General features: G+C 54.2%; 1 protein-coding gene across 1 annotated transcript; it reads right to left on the bottom strand.

Annotated features, from left to right (window-relative positions):
• Positions 1 to 3,678: 3,678 nt before the first annotated feature.
• Positions 3,679 to 13,050, bottom strand: NEFH (neurofilament heavy chain; the record flags this gene model as incomplete). Its single annotated transcript, XM_079763165.1, is given in 6 exon segments — positions 3,679 to 5,342; positions 8,291 to 8,415; positions 9,997 to 10,196; positions 12,170 to 12,358; positions 12,361 to 12,457; positions 12,460 to 13,050. Coding segments are annotated over 6 exon segments (2,721 nt in total). The 3' UTR covers positions 3,679 to 3,823.
• Between the last annotated feature and the right edge of the window lie 4,483 nt (positions 13,051 to 17,533).

Genomic DNA, 17,533 nt, shown 5'->3' with positions numbered 1-17,533 from the left:
TGTGATAGTCCCAATCAGATGTTTTTTCTCCCACAACATACTTTGAAGTTTGGTCCCAGTGTACGTGTGTTCACTGTAAGTAGACTTGTACTGATTGTCCTTGGGTAAGTGGACCTCTGGTATAAAAGCTGTTATTCTCCTGTCCTCTCAGCTGATCGCTGAGCACCCAGAGACAAGGATTTCTTTTTTAAAATATATTTTGCTGATTTTTTACAGAGAGGAAGGGAGAGGGATAGAGAGTTAGAAACATCGATGAGAGAGAAACATCGATCAGCTGCCTCCTGCACACTCCCTACTGGGTATGTGCCCACAACCAAGGTACATGCCCTTGACCGGAATCGAAACTGGGACCCTTGAGTCCGCAGACCGACACTCTATCCACTGAGCCAAACCGGTTAGGGTGACAAGGATTTCTTGAGGAAGAACTGGGAGACTCCTAGCCCTGCCAGGGCCCTTCATTTTATAGATGGAAGCCTGAGCCCGGCGAGGTGAGGAGTGGAGAAGGGCACCTCCGGTGGCTCTTAAATAACCTCCACTACCTGTGCCTCTCCTTCCCCTCATCCTGCATCATTCCTTTGAATTCCAGAGAGGGAGCCTCTCCAACCCAGAGGTCCTTGAACTTCAACATGTAGGAGGCACCTATCCCGGGAGCCAACTAGAAATGCAGTTTCCCATGCCCCACTCGAATAGGACACAGTCGGCCCGAGATGGGCTTGAGGAAGTGTATTTTTAACGAGCTCCCAGGTGCACATTGCCTAGTCTCTTTTTAGAAGTTGCTGTTCTTTCTTCCCTCATTTTTTTGTTGACTCCTCAGATAATGCAGAAGGACCCCTTTCTCTGTGAGCAGCTCCCCCTCTTCTGACTGCACCTGGGGCAGCGGTATGAGCCTCTGGTTGCTTCTTCCTCTCCACAGAATGAGATCTCCTTGTCTTCTCTGACCTACTTGCCTGGGACTCTCCCTGCCAGCATCCCCTTGGTCTGGCCACCTTCAGGCCTTGCATCTCGCCGCCTGTGCTGAATAAGATTGAAATGGGCCTAAAAATAGTTCCTTTAATGGCCTCTGCATTGCAGTCTCCACTGCGTTCTTGGCTGGAAGGCAGCCAAACTGACTCAGCACAAAAGCTTGTCTCCGGTAACTGGTGGCCGGGACAAGGTTGCAAACAGCTTGTGAAGGCTGGGAGGAGGCTTGGTTTCCTAGGCAGGGATGTCAGAGCCTGTCACCCTCCGGAAGGGAGTTTTTCTTCCTTGAAGGCTGAACAAAAGAATCCTTTGGCCTTACGGAGAGGGTTTTAAAACTAGTGAGAAGCCCAGGACAATCCAGCCCCTTGAGCTACTTAACGGAACCGTTTGTGGCTTGGTTGGACAGACCAGCGGGAGGGGCTTGGCTTGTTCCTCCTCAGCCAGAATTGGCCTTGCCTTCCCTGGGACACATCCCAGACTACAGGCCCTTTCTGGTGGTCTCTACCTGGGAGGGACTCTGCCCAGGTTCCTTGCCTTTTTAAAGCTGCCATCCCTGTTCTTGATTTCTTCTAGTCTCTCCATTGTGTTCTTCCCAGCTTGCCTCCTAACTTTACAAATTAATCCAAAAGACCCCTTTTAGCCACACCAGCCCAATGAGAACCAACCCCTGGACTTTCCCCAGAACACTGAACAGAGTTCTTTCCCCCCCAAGTTTGCTAAACGGGTGGAATGTAAGCCTAAAGCTGGAGACCACGTGGAGAGGTCCTGCCTGAGAATTAAGCCTACACGAAAGCAGCCAAGAGATGGCAAAGGGAGTGCGCAGCATCTTGGAGAACAATCATTTGAGATTTCCCCCGGATCTAGCTAGAGCTGAAGCAATGCAAACTGCTTAAGCTGCTTGGTTATGTAAAATAATATAGTTTTTATTATCAATTATTAGTAGCAGTAGTATTTTGCTTAAACTAGTTTAGTTCTGTTTTGACTACTTGCAACAGAAATAATGCTGATGAGCCCAGCTGGTGTGCTTAGTGGTTGAGCATTGAGCCCGGAACCAGGAGATCACGGTTTGATTCCCAGCCAGGGCACGTGCCAGGTTGTGGGCTTAATCCCAGGTCCGGGGCGTGCAGGAGGCAGCCGATCAATGATTCCCTCTCATCAATGATGTTTCTATCTCTCATCCCCTCCTCTCTGAAATCGGTAAAATATATTTTAGAATGAATGAATGAATGATGTTTTGGTCCCTAGTTCTTTAGTTACAATCTGTTGATAATAATGCACAGAGGTCTTTGCCTCCTCTCCCCGACCCCTATCTTCAGCTCCAGGTCATAGACTCTGGTATTTACCTCTGTGTTTTTAATCATATGTAATCTCTTGATATATCAATTTAAAAAATTATTTTGAAATAACTTTTAACTTACAAAGTTATAAAAGATAGTACTTATAGGGAGTTCCTGAATACCCTCTCTCAGCTCCCTCTAATGTTAACATACACGTTCATGGTACACTGTCACAACTAAGAGATTAATGTTGGTACATTACTATTAAGTGGACTATAGGCTATTGGCTGTTCACTAGTTTGTCTACTAGTGCTCTGCGATCCAGGACAGCACATTGCATTGAGTCGTCATGTCTCCTCCGTCTCTAGTCTGTGATAGCAATCCATAATAGTGTTTAAGGCTATAGGTTACGGCCCTGACTGGTTTGGCTCAGTGGGTAGAGCGCCGGCCTGCGGACTGAAGGGTCCCACGTTCGATTCCAGTCAAGGGCATGTACCTTGGTTGCGGGCACATCCCTGGCAGAGGATGTGCATGAGGTGGCTGATCGATGTTTCTAACTCTATCCCTCTCCCTTCCTCTCTGTAAAAAGTCAATAAAACATATATTTTTTAAAAAGTCTATAGGTTACGTCATCTGTAATATCCTACAGTGACTAAGAACCACCTGGTTGGGGCCAGGGAAAGAACAAGGGTTAATGACGGATCTAAAGTTGGAATCAAGCCTTTGTATAAGGCTCCCAGATGATGCCGATGTAGGTGATCCATAAACCATGCACCAGGCCACCTGTCTGTAAGGTCATAAACATAAAGCATCTAGCACACTGCCTGGCACCTGGTTTATGCTCAGGAAAAAATACAAGAGAGGTTGGTCCCAGAATTTCAAGAGACCCCTGATGCTTGCTCAGTCCTGTATCGTCTTGTGACATCCAAAACCTCCCTTGGTTCTGTCCCCGGCCTGCGACGGGGGAGAATAAGTAACAGCAGCAGCGTTTTCATTTCATAAGCACTTGTTTTTATTGCACGGAAGCAATTGAAAGTGGTCTCCGGTGGAAAAGTGCGCCCTGGCATGGTTCAGTGCCCAGCCCCACCCACTCCAGCTCTCCAGGAGAGCGAGCTCTGGGCGCGGGCCTGACCACTCCTTTGGAAAACAGAAGGCATTTGGGAATAGGTTAAGACATCTCAAGCATAATGTGTTTCTAACTGCTCATTCATTATTGCGGTCCCCTGTCAGTTGCACGTACAGGAAATAAATGCACTTATTTGGAAAGGAGGGGGGAAGTTTTTACAGTCAAGTGTTTACGTGTGGCATTCATTCGGCATATATCACATTCCGCTACATAAGCTATCATAACATAATGGTCCATCGCCTGGGGAGGGTTTGGGGTACGGGGGCCCGGGGCGGGGAGTGCCCTTCCTTGGTAACATATTGCTAACAACTTGTTTGGTGAGGGAGAGCCCCACCATCTAAGCAGAGTTTCTTATATAAAGAAAAGGGAGGAAAAAAATGAAAATTTATTATGCCGACCCTTGAACTCCCAGACCCTCCTGAGTTTCTTTGGATGCTCTGGATGTTCCTTTCTCCCTACTTTACTTCTCCCCCTTGGCGGCCTTGTCTCCTGTGGCCTTCTCTGGGGGCCTGCTGTCTTTGTGGTCTGTGCTCGAGGACTTCTCGGCCTTTTCCGTCTTGGCTTTGCTGGGTGCGGGGGCCTCCTTGCTCGGCTCTTCCTTGGCTTGGGCCTCTGGTTTGGGTTTCTCCTCGGGCTTCTTGGCCTCTGCGGCCTTCTCCTCCTTGGCATCTTTTTTCTCGGGTGCTGCTGACGTCTCTTCCTTCTTTGGCTTTTCTGGCCCCTTCTCTGCTGCTTTGCTGGGTCCTTTGGCCTTGGCGTCATCTGGTTCCTTCTTGTCCACCTCCGTCTTCTCTTTGGCTTTCGCCTCTTCCTTCTCCTTGGCAGGAGCCTCCTTCTCGGGAGTCACTGCTTTTTTCTTATCCTCAGCCTCTTCCTTCTTGGCCTCGGCTACGGGTTCTTTGGGCTTCTCCTGCACCTCGGGCTTGGGAGCCTCCTTCTTGGGCACCTCATCTTTCTTGCTGTCCTTCTTCTCCTCGGTTTTTGGTGTGGCTGGAGCTTTCTCTTTCTCCACCTTCTTTGGTGGCTCTTTGACTTTCACCTCCTGAGGTTTCTCTTCTTCCTTCATGGGGGACTTCGCCTCTTCCTTCTTGGAGACCTCTTTCTCAGGAGCCTTGGCCTCCTCCTTCACGGGAGATTTGACCTTCTCCGGGGACTTGACCTCCTCCTTGCCAGGACTTTTGGGCTTTATGGGTGATTTGATGTCTGCAGGGGACCTTACTTCCTCCTTCACTGGGGTCTTGGCTCCTGGGGACTTCACATCAAGAGTCTTGGCCTTCTCAGGGGACTTCGCATCTTCCTTCATCGGAGACCTGGCCTTTTCGGGGGATTTGACCTCAGATGGCGATTTTGCTTCTTCCTTCACTGGGGTCTTGGCCTTCTCTGGGGATTTGACCTCAGTTGGGGACTTGGCTTCCTCCTTTGCTGGGGACTTAGCCTCTTCCTTCACTGGGGTCTTGGCCTTCTCTGGGGATTTGACCTCAGTTGGGGACTTGGCTTCCTCCTTTGCTGGGGACTTAGCCTCCTCCTTCACTGGGGACTTGGCCTGCTCAGGGGACTTCACCTCAGCTGGCGATTTTGCTTCTTCTTTCATGGGGGTCTCGGCCTTGGCTGGTGACTTGGCCTCTTCCTTCTCTGGAGACTTGTCCTCCTTCTCTGGGGATGCAGCCTCTTCTGCTGGGGGAGACTTTGTGGCTTCTTCTCCCCCTTCTGCTTCCTCCTCTCCTCCCTGTTCCTCCTCCTCCTCGCCCTCCTCCTCTTTGGCCTCTTTCTCCTCTTCTTCAGTCACTTCTTCGGTCACTTGTATCTCCTCTGTCTGTTCCTCCACGATCACCGTTTCCTTCTCTGACTTTTCTACCACCCTGATCTTCTCCTCACTTTTGACCTTTATGTGAGTGGCCGTGGAAGGGACTTTAGGGAGTCCTTCTGGAAGGGAGAAGGGACCAAAGCCAATCCGACACTCTTCACCCTCCAGGAGTTTTCTGCAGAACGGATAATGGAACACATTAACATGAACTCAAAGCAGGTCGGTAACTTGGGGGTCTTCCTGGTTTCCTCTGAAGGCCCATAGTGTCCAGTGATGGGGACTTCGGCAGAGGACGGAATGTGAATAATGGGCACTTTGAGAATGGAGCGAGTCCCTTAGTAAATCATCCCAGGAGTCCACACCCCAATGGCACTGTTCTTGTTTAATGCAGCAAAGGCTGCAACTTATGAGATAAAACACCTTCTTTTCCTTGAAAAATTACCCTTAAGAGAGAGTGCCTACTTTAACAAAATTTATATTTATTGAGAAAGTTGGGAGCCTGAGAAGACAATTTCATACTTCCAAATTTGGGTTTAAGAGGTCTAAGAATGTTCCTATTTGAATTTCAAGGATCTCCTGTCACCTTGTATTCTCATCCTTTGAGTTTTAGGAATAGGGTGATGGCAGCAGTTTCTGCTCTTTTTGTGTGTGTGTGTGTGTGTGTGTGTGTGTGTGTGTGTGTGTGTGTGTGTACTAGAGGGCCGGTGCACGAAATTCGTGCATGGGGGGCAGTATCCCTCAGCCCAGCCTGCACCCTCTTTAATCTGGGACCCCTTGAAGGATGTCTGACCGCCCGTTTAGGCCCGATCCCAAAACATTTTCTCAGGTTTTAAAAAGTTGCCGAAATGGGCAGTCAGATATCCCTTTCACAATCCAGGACTGCTGGCTCCCAACTGCTTGCCTTCCTCTGCCTGATTGCCCCCAACTGCTTCTGCCTGCCAGCCTGATCGACGCGTAACTGCTCCCCGGCCCGCCCAATTGCCCCAAACTGTCCTCCCCTGCAGGCTTGGTCCCCCCCCCCAACTGCCCTCCCCTGCTGGCCTGGTCTCCCCCAACTGCCCTCCTCTGCTGGCCTGGTCATCCCTAACTGCTCTCCCTGCTTGCCTGATTGCCCACAACTGCCCGCCCCTGCAGTCCTGGTCCCCCCAACTGCCCTCCCCTGCAGTCCTGGTCCCCCCAACTGCCCTCCCCTGCAGTCCTGGTCCCCCCAGCTGCCCTCTCCTGCAGGCCTGGTCCCCTGCAACTGCCCTCCCCTGCCAGCCTGGTTCCCCTGCAACTGCCCTCCCTTGTTGGCCTGGTCTCCCCCAACTGCCCTCCTCTGCCGGCCTGGTCACTTCCAACTGCCGTTCTCTGCTGGCCTTGTCACCCCTAACTGCCCACAACTGCCCTCCCCTGCAGGCCATCTTGTGGTGGCCATCTTGTGTCCGTATGGGGGCAGCCATCTTTGACCACATGGGGGTGGCCATCTTGTGTCTTGGAGTGACGGTCAATTTGCATATTACTCTTTTATTATATAGGATATATATATATATATATATATATATATATATATATATATATATACACACACACACACACACACACACACACACACACACACACATATACACTCTGTATGCCCCACACTGGGGATCCAGCCCGCAACCCAGGCATATGCCTGATGGGGAATTGAACCTTGATCTTCTGGTTCATAGGTTGATGCTTAACCACTGATCCATGGCAGCCAGGCTGTTTTGAGAATTTCTATGAGTTTATTTGAGCCAAACTGACGACATGCTGGGAGCAAGATTTCAAATGCTCCCTCCAAAAGTATTGTTATTATCACTCCTATTTCATTTCCCAAAAAAACACCTGCTCAGAGAGCCAAGAAACTCTATGCTTGAGAGACAATTGTAAAGGACCCTGCACTCAAGTACCTCTTTTCCCTGCAAAACAGGCCTCTCGTTGGCTGCATTTGGGGAGGGATTGAGGAGCTTTAACCCTCTTAAGTCACTGTCAGGATGAACATAAGCCACTCTTAAGGTTTTTGTCTCAGCCCGGGCTGGTTTGGCTCAGTGGATAGAGTGTCAGCCTGCAGATTGAAGGGTCCTGGGTTTGATTCCAGTCAGGGGCACATACCCCCAACCCCCATTAGGGCACATGTGGGAGGCAACCAATCGATGTGTCTCACATCGATGTTTCTGCCTTTCCCCCTCTCTTCCACTCTCTCTAAATATATATATATAATAATTTATATAATAATATATATCAGGTGAGGATTAACAAAAATATTCTCAGGTGAGGATTAACAAAAAGCACACACACTATATATTTTTTTGTCTCAGAAAGTACAATGGTGGTTGCCAGGACTGAGAGAATGGAGGAAATGAGCGTGGAGAAAACTCAACAGAGTTTCAGATTGAGATGATGAAAAATGTTCTGGAGATAGATGGTTGCACAACAATGTAAATGTACTTAATGCCATGGGACTGTATATTTAAAAATGGTTAAGTGGCGCCCTAACCGGTTTGGCTCAGTGGATAGAGCGACAGCCTGCGGACTGAAGGGTCCCAGGTTCCATTCCGGTCAAGGGCATGTACCTTGGTTGTGGGCACATCCCCAATGGGGGGTGTACAGGAGGTAGCTGATCGATGTTTCTCTCTCATCGATGTTTCTAACTCTCTATCCCTCTCCCTTCCTCTCTGTGAAAAATCAATAAAATATATTTAGCCCTAGCTGGTTTGGCTCAATGGATAGAGCATTGGACTGCAGACTGGAAGGTCTCGGGTTCGATTCTGGTCAAGGGCACATGCTCGGGTTGCGGGCTCGATCCCCAGTAGGGGGCATGCAGGAGGCAGCCGATCAATGATTCTCTCTCATCATTGATGTTTCTATCTCTCTCTACCTCTTCCTTCCTCTCTGAAATCAATAAAAATATATTTAAAATATATATATATTTAAAAAATAAAAATGGTTAAGTGGCAAATTTTATATTATGTATATTTTACCACAATAAAAAAAAAAGTTCATCTTTATCTCTAAGACAGGCAGGCTGCCCTCATGGGGGGCTTGGAACCCCAGGCTTAGCTCCTCATAAGAGTACAAGGGCTCCCCACCACACTGACGGCCCCCGGCCCACCTCACCTGTAAGCCGCAATCTCAATATCCAGAGCCATCTTGACATTGAGCAAGTCCTGATACTCTCGGAGCTGGGCTGCCATCTCCCACTTGGTGTTCCTCAGCTCAGCGTCCAGCTGCTGGATAGCGTCCTGAGGGCGACAGGTCACATACCCCTCACACCCCAGCCAACACCTGGCCCTCGGCACCAGAGAGGCCGAGCCGGGCCGGCCGTGCAAACCAAAGCAGCCCTGTCCCGCCCCGCAGCTGGAGCCACACCCACCCTGGCAAAGCCACGAGGGCCTCCTTTACGGACATGGAACCACGTGGAACGAACATTCAGCTATGGATAGAGCCTGAGCCTGGGGAATGGTCTGGAATGACACACACCAGGCTCCAACAAGGTTATCACTGGCTAGTAGGACGGTGGTTGAATGTTTGCAGATCTCTTAAGCTTAGAAAATGCTGCTCTGGCTCCCTATTGGCTCTCCCATTCTCCAAAGTGCCCGCCACACAGTCAAGGGCTCAGGAGGCATCTGTTGTTGACAACTGAGATGATACACAGAAGCACAGAAGCTAAGTAGGAGTTGAAGCTTCTTCCTTGTCCCCTGGCCCATGTAACCACTGCTTAAAAGAAACCATTATGGCTGACTTTTATTGCCTCCTTTTTATTGTCTTGGTTTTCTCAATTTTCTATCATCACCACATATTATCTGCATAATAAGTGCTTTAAAAGTGCCGGGGGGGGGGGAGGGAGGTTGTTTTGTTTGTTTGTTTTTATTGATTTCAGAGAAGAGAGGGAGAGAGAATCATTGATCGGCTGCCTCCTGCACGCCCCTCACTGGGGATCGAGCCCACAACCCAGACACGTGTCCTGACTGGGAATCGAACCTTAATCTCCTGGTTCACAGGTCAATGCTCAACCACTGAGCCAGCCGGCCGGGCAAACGTGCCGTTTTCTTAAGCCAGTTGTCTTTAATAGGGAGTCTGCCAAGGCCTTCCCCGGTTACCCACACTCACAGACGTTGGTTATTATTCACCAGATGCCCTTTTGTGAGCAAACCCTGCTAAGAACATTCACTCTCATCTCTTAGAAAGGTTGTCTATCTCTTTAATCTTCAGAGCTCTGCAAAGTAGGCATTCTTTTTTGTTGTTAATTCTCACCTGAGGATATTTTTCCATTGATTTTTAGAGAGAGTGGAAGGGAGGGGAAAGACAGAAATATCGATTGGTTGCCTCCCACCCGTACCCCAAGTGGGGACCAAGCCTGCAACCAAGGTACATGTCCTTGACTGGAATCGAACCCGGAACCCTTCAGTCCACGGACCGCCGCTCTATCCAGTGAGCCAAACTGGCCAGAGCAAAGTAGGGGGGTGGGCTCAGTTGGTTGGGCATTGTCCTGTGCACCAAAAGGTTGCCAGTTTGATTCCAGGTCACGGCTCATGCCCGGGTTGCAGGCTCAATCTCAGTAGGGGGCATATAGCCTCTTAATATTTCTCTCTCTGTAGCCATTCTTTTTTTTTTTTTTTCATTGAAGGAATTCAGAGTTGGGGAGGCAGATAAATTTCCTGGAGTCACATACCTAGAAAGACCTACTGGTATATCTGGTATGCCTGACTCCAAGGCCCATGTTCTCCATCACTACAATCCTGTTCAGAGGACAGTGACTTATCCAAGGTCAAGGTTACCCAACCCAGTGAGACAGTCTGGCTCTCTACCCCCACCCTGCCCACCTGGTAGGAGGCGATGTCGGCTTGATGACGGTCCTCCAGCTCAGAGCGTTGCCTCTCCAGCGAGTCCTTGGTGCCTTTGAGTGCCTCCAGCTCGGTGGTCCTGGCCTGCAACTGGCGCCGGTACTCACTTATCTCCTCCTGTGCCGAGCGCATGGCATCTGTGTTCACCTTGGCTGCCTCTGACAGTCGGTCCAGCCTCACTGGGGGAGAAGGGGACAGCATGGAGTTAGACACACCTGGATACGTGTTCCACTGCCCAGCTCCAGAAGGGGACACACATAGGTTGAGGACCTACTGGGTGCTGAGTGCCATCCTGATGCTTAACTCATCCTATCTTGCATGATAGGCAAAGGACTACTGCCCAAGGCTACCCAGCTAGTGAGTGGCAGAGCTGGGACTCAAATCTAGTGTCTACATGGCTCCAAAGATTAGACTGTCTCCTCGACTCAGGATGCAGAAACCCTACAGGGCAGAGGAGAGAGGAAACCCCCATTTCTGGTCCTAATGCCTGGTTTAGCTCCCCAGCAAGGGCTGGCAGTGCTGGGGGTTCCGATGTGAAACCTGGCTTCACTCTGAACTTGGGGCTCCGAGTTTAACTCTGAACTTATGGCGGGATAAGCTCCTGAGCCTTTGACCTTTGAAGACAGGAGGGTGCTGTGAGCTGCCATGAAGCCACAGCCCCTTCCTTGCAGGTTTCTGCTGTGCAGAGCCCAAGGTCACTGCAGAGCCTGGGGCCTGCGAGCCAGCTCTGCCCCTTCCTTCCTCCACCTGGCTGCACTGGAGCCCCTGAGCCCAGGGCAGCCACACCTGGCCCCTGCAAGCACAGGGCTGCTGGTTCCCAGACCTTCCGGGGCCGGCGGAGGTCTAGAGACTAGTCTACATCTCCTGAAAGTGAACATCCTGAATCCTGAGACGGCGACACCCAGGGCCTGCGTTGGGAGTATGGGAGGAAGAAGGGAAGCCAGCTGGATGGCCCGGAAGCCTAGGCTGGTTTGCTGGTATGAAGGGCAAAGCCAGCGAGAACAGAGGGGTTTGCTAGGGGAGGAGTCTTGCTGCAGAGAAGTGGAAAAAACAGAAACAAAAAAAAAACAGGAAAAGCCTGCATCCAAATCCCAGCTTTCCTGGCTTCCCCTATAACGCTGGCAAAGATTTAGAAACCATCCTGATGGGTGAGGGTTCTTACCCACTGTGATCACAGACCCGTTTGGAAATCATTGAAACCCCTGCACCCTCTCCCAGGAACAATGCATCAAGTTTTACATTTGGGGGGGAGGGGGGAGCGGTGGATCATGGAGCTTCCCAGGGTAAGAAGCCCAGGTGGTCCACCCCCATCTTTCAACCCAAATAAAATAGAAATGAAAACCAGAGAAAGCAGCATCGGTCAAGGTCACCCTGCAGCTGCTGGAAACAGCTTCAGAGCTGCTGCAGCTGCAATCTTGCTGACTCAGGGCAGCTTGGAGTTGGGGGCGGGCTACGGATTTGGGAGGCTCCCCGTTTCCCAGGCGAGGAGAGGGGACATTGTAGGGTTCACCGGCCACCTCGGTCTCAGGTGCCAATTGTTTGTAGTGATGGCCCCCCCCTCCCCCGGGGGAGAAAGGATGTGAGAATGCCCCACTTCTCCCGAAATGAGTGAGGAGGAGCCTGATGGGGATCAGAAGAATGGAGTCCGTCCCCTGCCGTGTCCAGAAAAGGGGGGTGGGCCACAGGGCAGGGAAGGCAAGTTACTTTGAGGGCAAGGAGAGTCCCCAGCGCTTGTGAGCTCGTGACTAGACGCCAGCATTGCTTCGGAGCTATAGAGGGAACCTGATGTGAAGGGGCCTCGGAGTGGGCTTACCTAACTGTAGGGGAGGAGGGGGAGACCAGGAGGGCCCCAGAGTTAAAGGACAAGCTTAAGGCCCCTGGAGGAGGGCAGCCAAAGGTGAGGTCATACTTGACGGGGGGTTGGAGACATCCCACAGGAGACCCAGAGGGAAACCGTTCTTTAACTAAGGGTTATGAACTTTGCATGGGGAAGCTGAGCAATGTACTCTCTCCAGCCACCTCCTCGCAGAGTCCACCAGCGTCCCCTGGTATCACGCCACCCACCCCGCCCCTCCCCGCCTGACCAGCAGGGGGAGCCCCTTCCTCTCTCCCCCCCCCCCCCCCCCCCCCATCCCCGCGCGCGCTTGCGAACCTCGGAACCACTCCTCGGACTGCAACGTGCTTTGCACCGTGTGGCCCTCGAGCTGAGCGCGGATCTCGCGCAGCGCGGACGTCACGTCGCACTTGAGGGCGTCGCGCGCGTCGGCCTGGGCCTGTGCCTGCGCCACGCCGCAGCCCTGGATCTGGCTGAGCAGCTCGCCCACCTCCTCCTGGTGGTGGGCCGCAGGTAGCCGCACTCCTCCTGCAGGGACTGCACCTTCTTCTGCAGCTCGGCGCGCGCCGCCTCGGCCTCCTGCGCAAAGCGCACGAGCGCGCGCGCGCCGCCGCCTCGGCCTCCTCGCGCTGCCGGGCCTCGTCGTCCAGGCGCTGCCGCACGTGCGCGATGTCCTCGAGCAGGTGCTCCTGCTCCAGGCGCAGCTGGCCGCGCGCGGCGCCCAGGCGCAGCACGACGCCGCGCATCTCCCGCACCTCGCGCTCGTACAGCTCGCCCATGGCCGCGCGCCCCGCCTGCTGCTGCCGCAGCGCCGCCGCCTCGCCCTCCAGGTTGCGGTTGTGCGCCTCGAGCTGCCGCACCTTGTCGATGTAGCCCGCGAAGCGGTCGTTCAGCACCTGCAGCTGCTCCTTCTCGCTGCGCGCCGCCACCGCCATCACGCCGCCCTCCGGCCCGTTGCTCAGCGTGTCCAGCGAGTCGGTGCTCGAGGCGACGGCCGCGCCGCGGAAACGGCCCGGCGGGGCCGACACGGAGCTCACGGACGTCCGCGCCCACGAGTGGAAGCCGCTCGACGAGCCGGCGGCCGAGCGCGCTCCGCCCGCGCCGCCCTTCCGAGCCAGCGCGTAGTGCAGGCTGCCGCCTCCGTGCAGCGACCCGAACGGGGCGCCCAGCAGCGCGTCGGCGCCGCCGAAGCTCATCATGGCTGGAGCAGGTCTGGCTGCGGGCGGGCGGAGCGGGCGCCTGGGGCTGGGACGGGGCGGGTGGCACTGCGGCAGCTCCGGGACGGCGGCCCTTTTATAGCAGCGGGGCCGAGTCCAGCCCCCGGCAGTTGGCGGGGTGCGGGGGAGGAGGGCCCCGCCCGCCTCCTCCCCTGCTGCCCCGGGGCTGGCCGGCTCCGCCGCAGTGAGAGGGGCGGGGCAGGGGAGACCGGGGAGTGAAGGGGAATACGCGAGGAGTCGGAAGAGCCCCCTCCCCGCCTCCACGAGGTCAGGTCAGGGCGGGTAGAGGATTCCCAGGATGGACCGGCGGGGACCCCCGGGTGCGAATCGGAAGACCCTGCTGCTGTTTTCCGAATCAGAAAAGGGACTGGAATGAGGAGAGGACGAGGAGAGTTGCTGGGCACCGGGGCAGGGCGCCTTGGGGATGGAGCGACGGAACACTCCCTAGTCAGTAGGATGAGGGGATGGCGGCATGAAACGGGGGCGCAAGGTTTTCCTAATAGTTAGAGAGGCCCTCGGGATAAAGGGGTGCAGAGTGCCTGCAGCCACCGGGGAATAGGGGGAGGGAGCGAGGCAATCCTGAATGGAGGCAGGGCGGACACTACGGAGGACAGAAATAAGAGGATCTCTGAGTGGAGTTTCAGTGTCCCCCAAGTAGCTAAGGGGCCCCCGGGACAGGGCTCAAGAAGCTCGGCAGCCCCCCCAGAAGAGGGGAGGGGAGCCTGGAGTGGAGGGGGGCAACCAAAGTGAAGCCCAGAGGAGGGAAGCCCAGGGGTCTCGGCAGGGCAGAAGGTGGGAGACCCCACAGCTGGCCCCAGGGAGAAGGACCCTCGTGAAGGGGGCAGAGGGTCTCCCCTGCACAGACCGGAGGAACCTGGGCTGCGTGTGAGGGTTCCAGAAACCCAGAGTGGGGGTGCTGCTGGGGACAGGGCGTGCAAATGGGAGAGCTGGTGCCCGTCTAGAGGGGTGCAGGAGGGGGAGGGGAGTGACAGGTGAGCTAGTGGTCGCTCCACAATTTGCTGGCCAGATGACCTTGGACAAGTTGTATCTATCCGCCCCGCCCCCCACCCACCCACCTCAGGCTGCACCTTAAGACCCCTAGCTCCCCAAGCAGCTTCAGCTTTGGGGGGGGGGGGGCCTCTGGCTGGATTAGGGGAGGGGAACCCATGTGCTGCCTCCCCACGGCTGCTTTCCCATCTCCCTAGTTCTCCCCTTTCCATCTCCTCACCTTCAACTCGGCATCTCTTCCCCCACCCCCACAACCGATGAGTGGGTGCCCCGTAGGCATCCCTTCTCACCCCCACCCAGGGAAGTGGTGGGATGCTGTTAGATACCAAAGTCCCTCACCGCCATAAGCCCTATTGGAGGGTCAGGTAGAAAAAGGGGTCCTTGACCTTGGGGGTGGGGGTGGGGGGAGGGTGCCTGGAACTGCCGATGTCATTTAACTTTTTCTCCTTTGGGCTAATTTCCAATGCCTGGCGAGTGAGTGCCCGCAGCCCTGCAGATGGTACTTCAGCACCGGGGACAGCGCCCGCTCCTCGACCGGGAGGGAAGGGTTAACCTTGGCGTTGGGAGGAGGGGAAGGAGGTTGGCAGATCCGCTTTGCCCCGACCTTTGGGCTGAGCGGGTGGGGAATTGGGAGGGAGAGGGTGAATGAATGAATGGCCTGGCAGGGTCGCCAAGGGAGCCGAGGACCCAGCCCCTCGACTTTCTGGTGGGGGTCCCGTCCCTGGTTTTCTGTGAAGTTCTTGTAACACACACACCTGGGCTGTCCTGCTGATGCTGAGAAGGGATCCCCTAGAGTCCGTGTAAGACTTCGCTCTCAGATCTGAGCCTCCCTTCGCCAGTTACCTCAACCCCCACCACTGCCTCTCCAATACGCACTGGTCTTCCTTCTGCGGGATCCCCAAGATGGGGGCAAACTGATCCCTCGGAAAAGTCCTCTGCGGGTTCGTTTCTCGGTGCCTTCCACCTTATTCCCAGCCCCCCCCACCTTTCCCACCCTCCCCCCTTCCAAGTCCCCCTGCCACCCTCCCCCCTTCCAAGCAGACCCTGAGCAATGCGGAAGTGACGGCGGCGCTGTCCCTTTAACCACGTTTTACTGGAAGGAGAGTGCGCTGGGGAGGAGGAGGCAGGAGGCGGGAGGGAGTTTCTGGGTTTGCGTGGAGAAGCGGAACATGATGAAGCATTTTCCCCCTCTTTAAAGATCCAGGCTAGCTCTCGTGTGCCGGGGCAGAGGGGCCGGTTTGCAGTTGGTGCTGGGAGGATGGAGGCTTCTGAGAATGGCACTTTGTATGTGTGGGGGGGGGGCAGGCGGCGGGGAGGGCTGACGCAGGGTCCCCTTGGTGTCACATGGCTCCCCATTTACTTGTCATCCTGCTTGTAGTTTTACCACTGGAGCCTGGTTCCACTGGGTCTTTTCAGTGGTCTGCATAATGCAGAGACCTCCTCTGGGTGTGGGAGGGCTGACAGGCAGCTGACAGCAAAGGGGAGTGTGTTGGGAGGGTCCAGGTGAAAGAGAGGAAGGGGCCAAGATGGGTTCTGTCAAGGCCAGGGGGCCACAACCATGGGATAGCAGCTGCCTGTGGAGTCCAAGCAGGAAGTCCCAAGCATGAGGTGGCTGGGAAAAAAATGGCATAAGGGTGAGAGCTCTTAGGTCACCCCCCCCCAAAGGGCCCTGCAGGCTCCCCTCCAGGATGCCTTTTCTGGCCTCCTTGACTCCCCCATTTAGTGAATTCCTCCCTCCCGGGTCCCCCCCGTGGCTAATCCACCCCATCACACTCAGCACTCTGTGTTGTCATCAGGGGAATACATTCCATCAGTTCTCCTGCCAAACTTGTGGTCTGGAGGGGAGCAAAAATGATTCTGCCCTGATTCCTGAGGCCTCGAATCACTTCCATCTTCCTCCCTTCGGTTCTTACCCTTTGGAAGTGAGTAGAACCACAGATTCATTCATATCCATCACGAGTTTACTGAGTACGTGCCCTGTGGTAGTGAATAGAAGTTACAGAACTCTGTACGCCTCGAAACTTTTATCCCTGGGGCCAGAATGCTCAGGTGCAGCGTTTCCCAAGGCACCTACTTCCGGATGATAAGTGCTCACCCAAAAAGGAGAGAGAAAAAGAGGGAGTTTCAGGGCTAAATAGGGCCCTTGGAGCCTGGACGAGGCGATGAACATTGGGGATCTACCAGCGGTGAGTTGAGTGTGCCGGCTTCCCCAAACTTGTTTGGCCACAGGCTCTTCTCCTCCTCCTCCTCCTCCTCCTCCTCCTCCTCCTCCTCCTCCTCCTCCTCCTCCTCTTCCTCCTCCTCCTCCTTCTCCTCCTCCTCCTCATACTTTTTTTTATTAATTTCAGAGAGGAAGGGAGAGGGAGAGAGAGATAGAAACATCAGTGATGAGAGAGAATCCTCAAGCAGCTGCCTCGGGGGATCAAGCCTGCCAACTGGGCATGTGCCCTGACTTGGAATCGAACCGGTGACGTTGAACCGGTGACCTCTTGGTTCCTGGGCCCATGCTCAATTGCTGAGCAACACCTTGGCCTGGCCTGAAGGCTCTTCTTACCCCCAAGTGTCTCCCACAGTGGCCCACGCTGAAAGACCCACTCAGAGTGGAGCCTCACTCCCGCTGTCCCTGGGCTGCCCTCTGGGCTCCTGTAGAGCCCAAGGCGAGTGATCCTCAGCGACGCAGCACGAAGCTCCCTGGGAACAGCAGCCAAGCACTGCTGTTTGCTTTGCTTCATTCACTCAGCAGCGATGGGGTTAGACCCTGTGCTGAGCACTGCGATCTCTGAAGAATGAGACCCTAAAGAGGGAGAATCCCTCCCACCTGTACAGCCACCACTTTCTCCTTGGTACCCCCTCACACCTGGTTCACTAAGTGGCAAGGATCATCGTCCCTATTTTATTGATGAGTGAACTGAGGCCAGAGTGAGGATGTAAGTTGCCTGAGTGGACCCAGCGGTGGTGTCTCAAATCATCCAGGGTGTTCGATACACCGGGTGGAAATCCATTTCTCTGACACGGGGGAGGCCTCGATGATGACCTGAGGGTGGGGGAATGAGAGGGAATAGGCCGCTAGCTGGGGCTGAGGTCCGGCCTCTGACAGTGGCCAGCAGAGAGTCCCTGTGGCCTGTGACCCAGTGTCCGCACATCCTTTATGTGGGGGGCTCACTTCCCAGCCTGGCATCCTGTACCTGACCTGACCGCTTACGTATGTGGTGTCTGTGTGAACTCTCTGGGAAGCAACATGTGACCACGGTTTTGGGATGCATTTGCTAAACTCATTCTTTTCTTGGCTTTATTTTTTTCAATAGAACTTGACCTAACATGGGAAATTCTATCTTACCTTGTCTCCTCCTATAGAATGTAAACTTCATAAGGGCTGGGATTCTTGTCTGTTTTATTCACTGTTGATGTACCCAGTCCCTGGAACAATGGACTGTGTGGCCCTGTTGGAGACCCGGAA

The sequence above is a fragment of the Cnephaeus nilssonii genome (assembly GCF_951640355.1).
Source record: "Cnephaeus nilssonii genome assembly, chromosome: 22".
In the NCBI taxonomy this organism is placed as follows: Eukaryota; Metazoa; Chordata; class Mammalia; order Chiroptera; family Vespertilionidae; genus Cnephaeus; species Cnephaeus nilssonii.
This window is presented reverse-complemented; position numbering and strand designations above follow the sequence as displayed.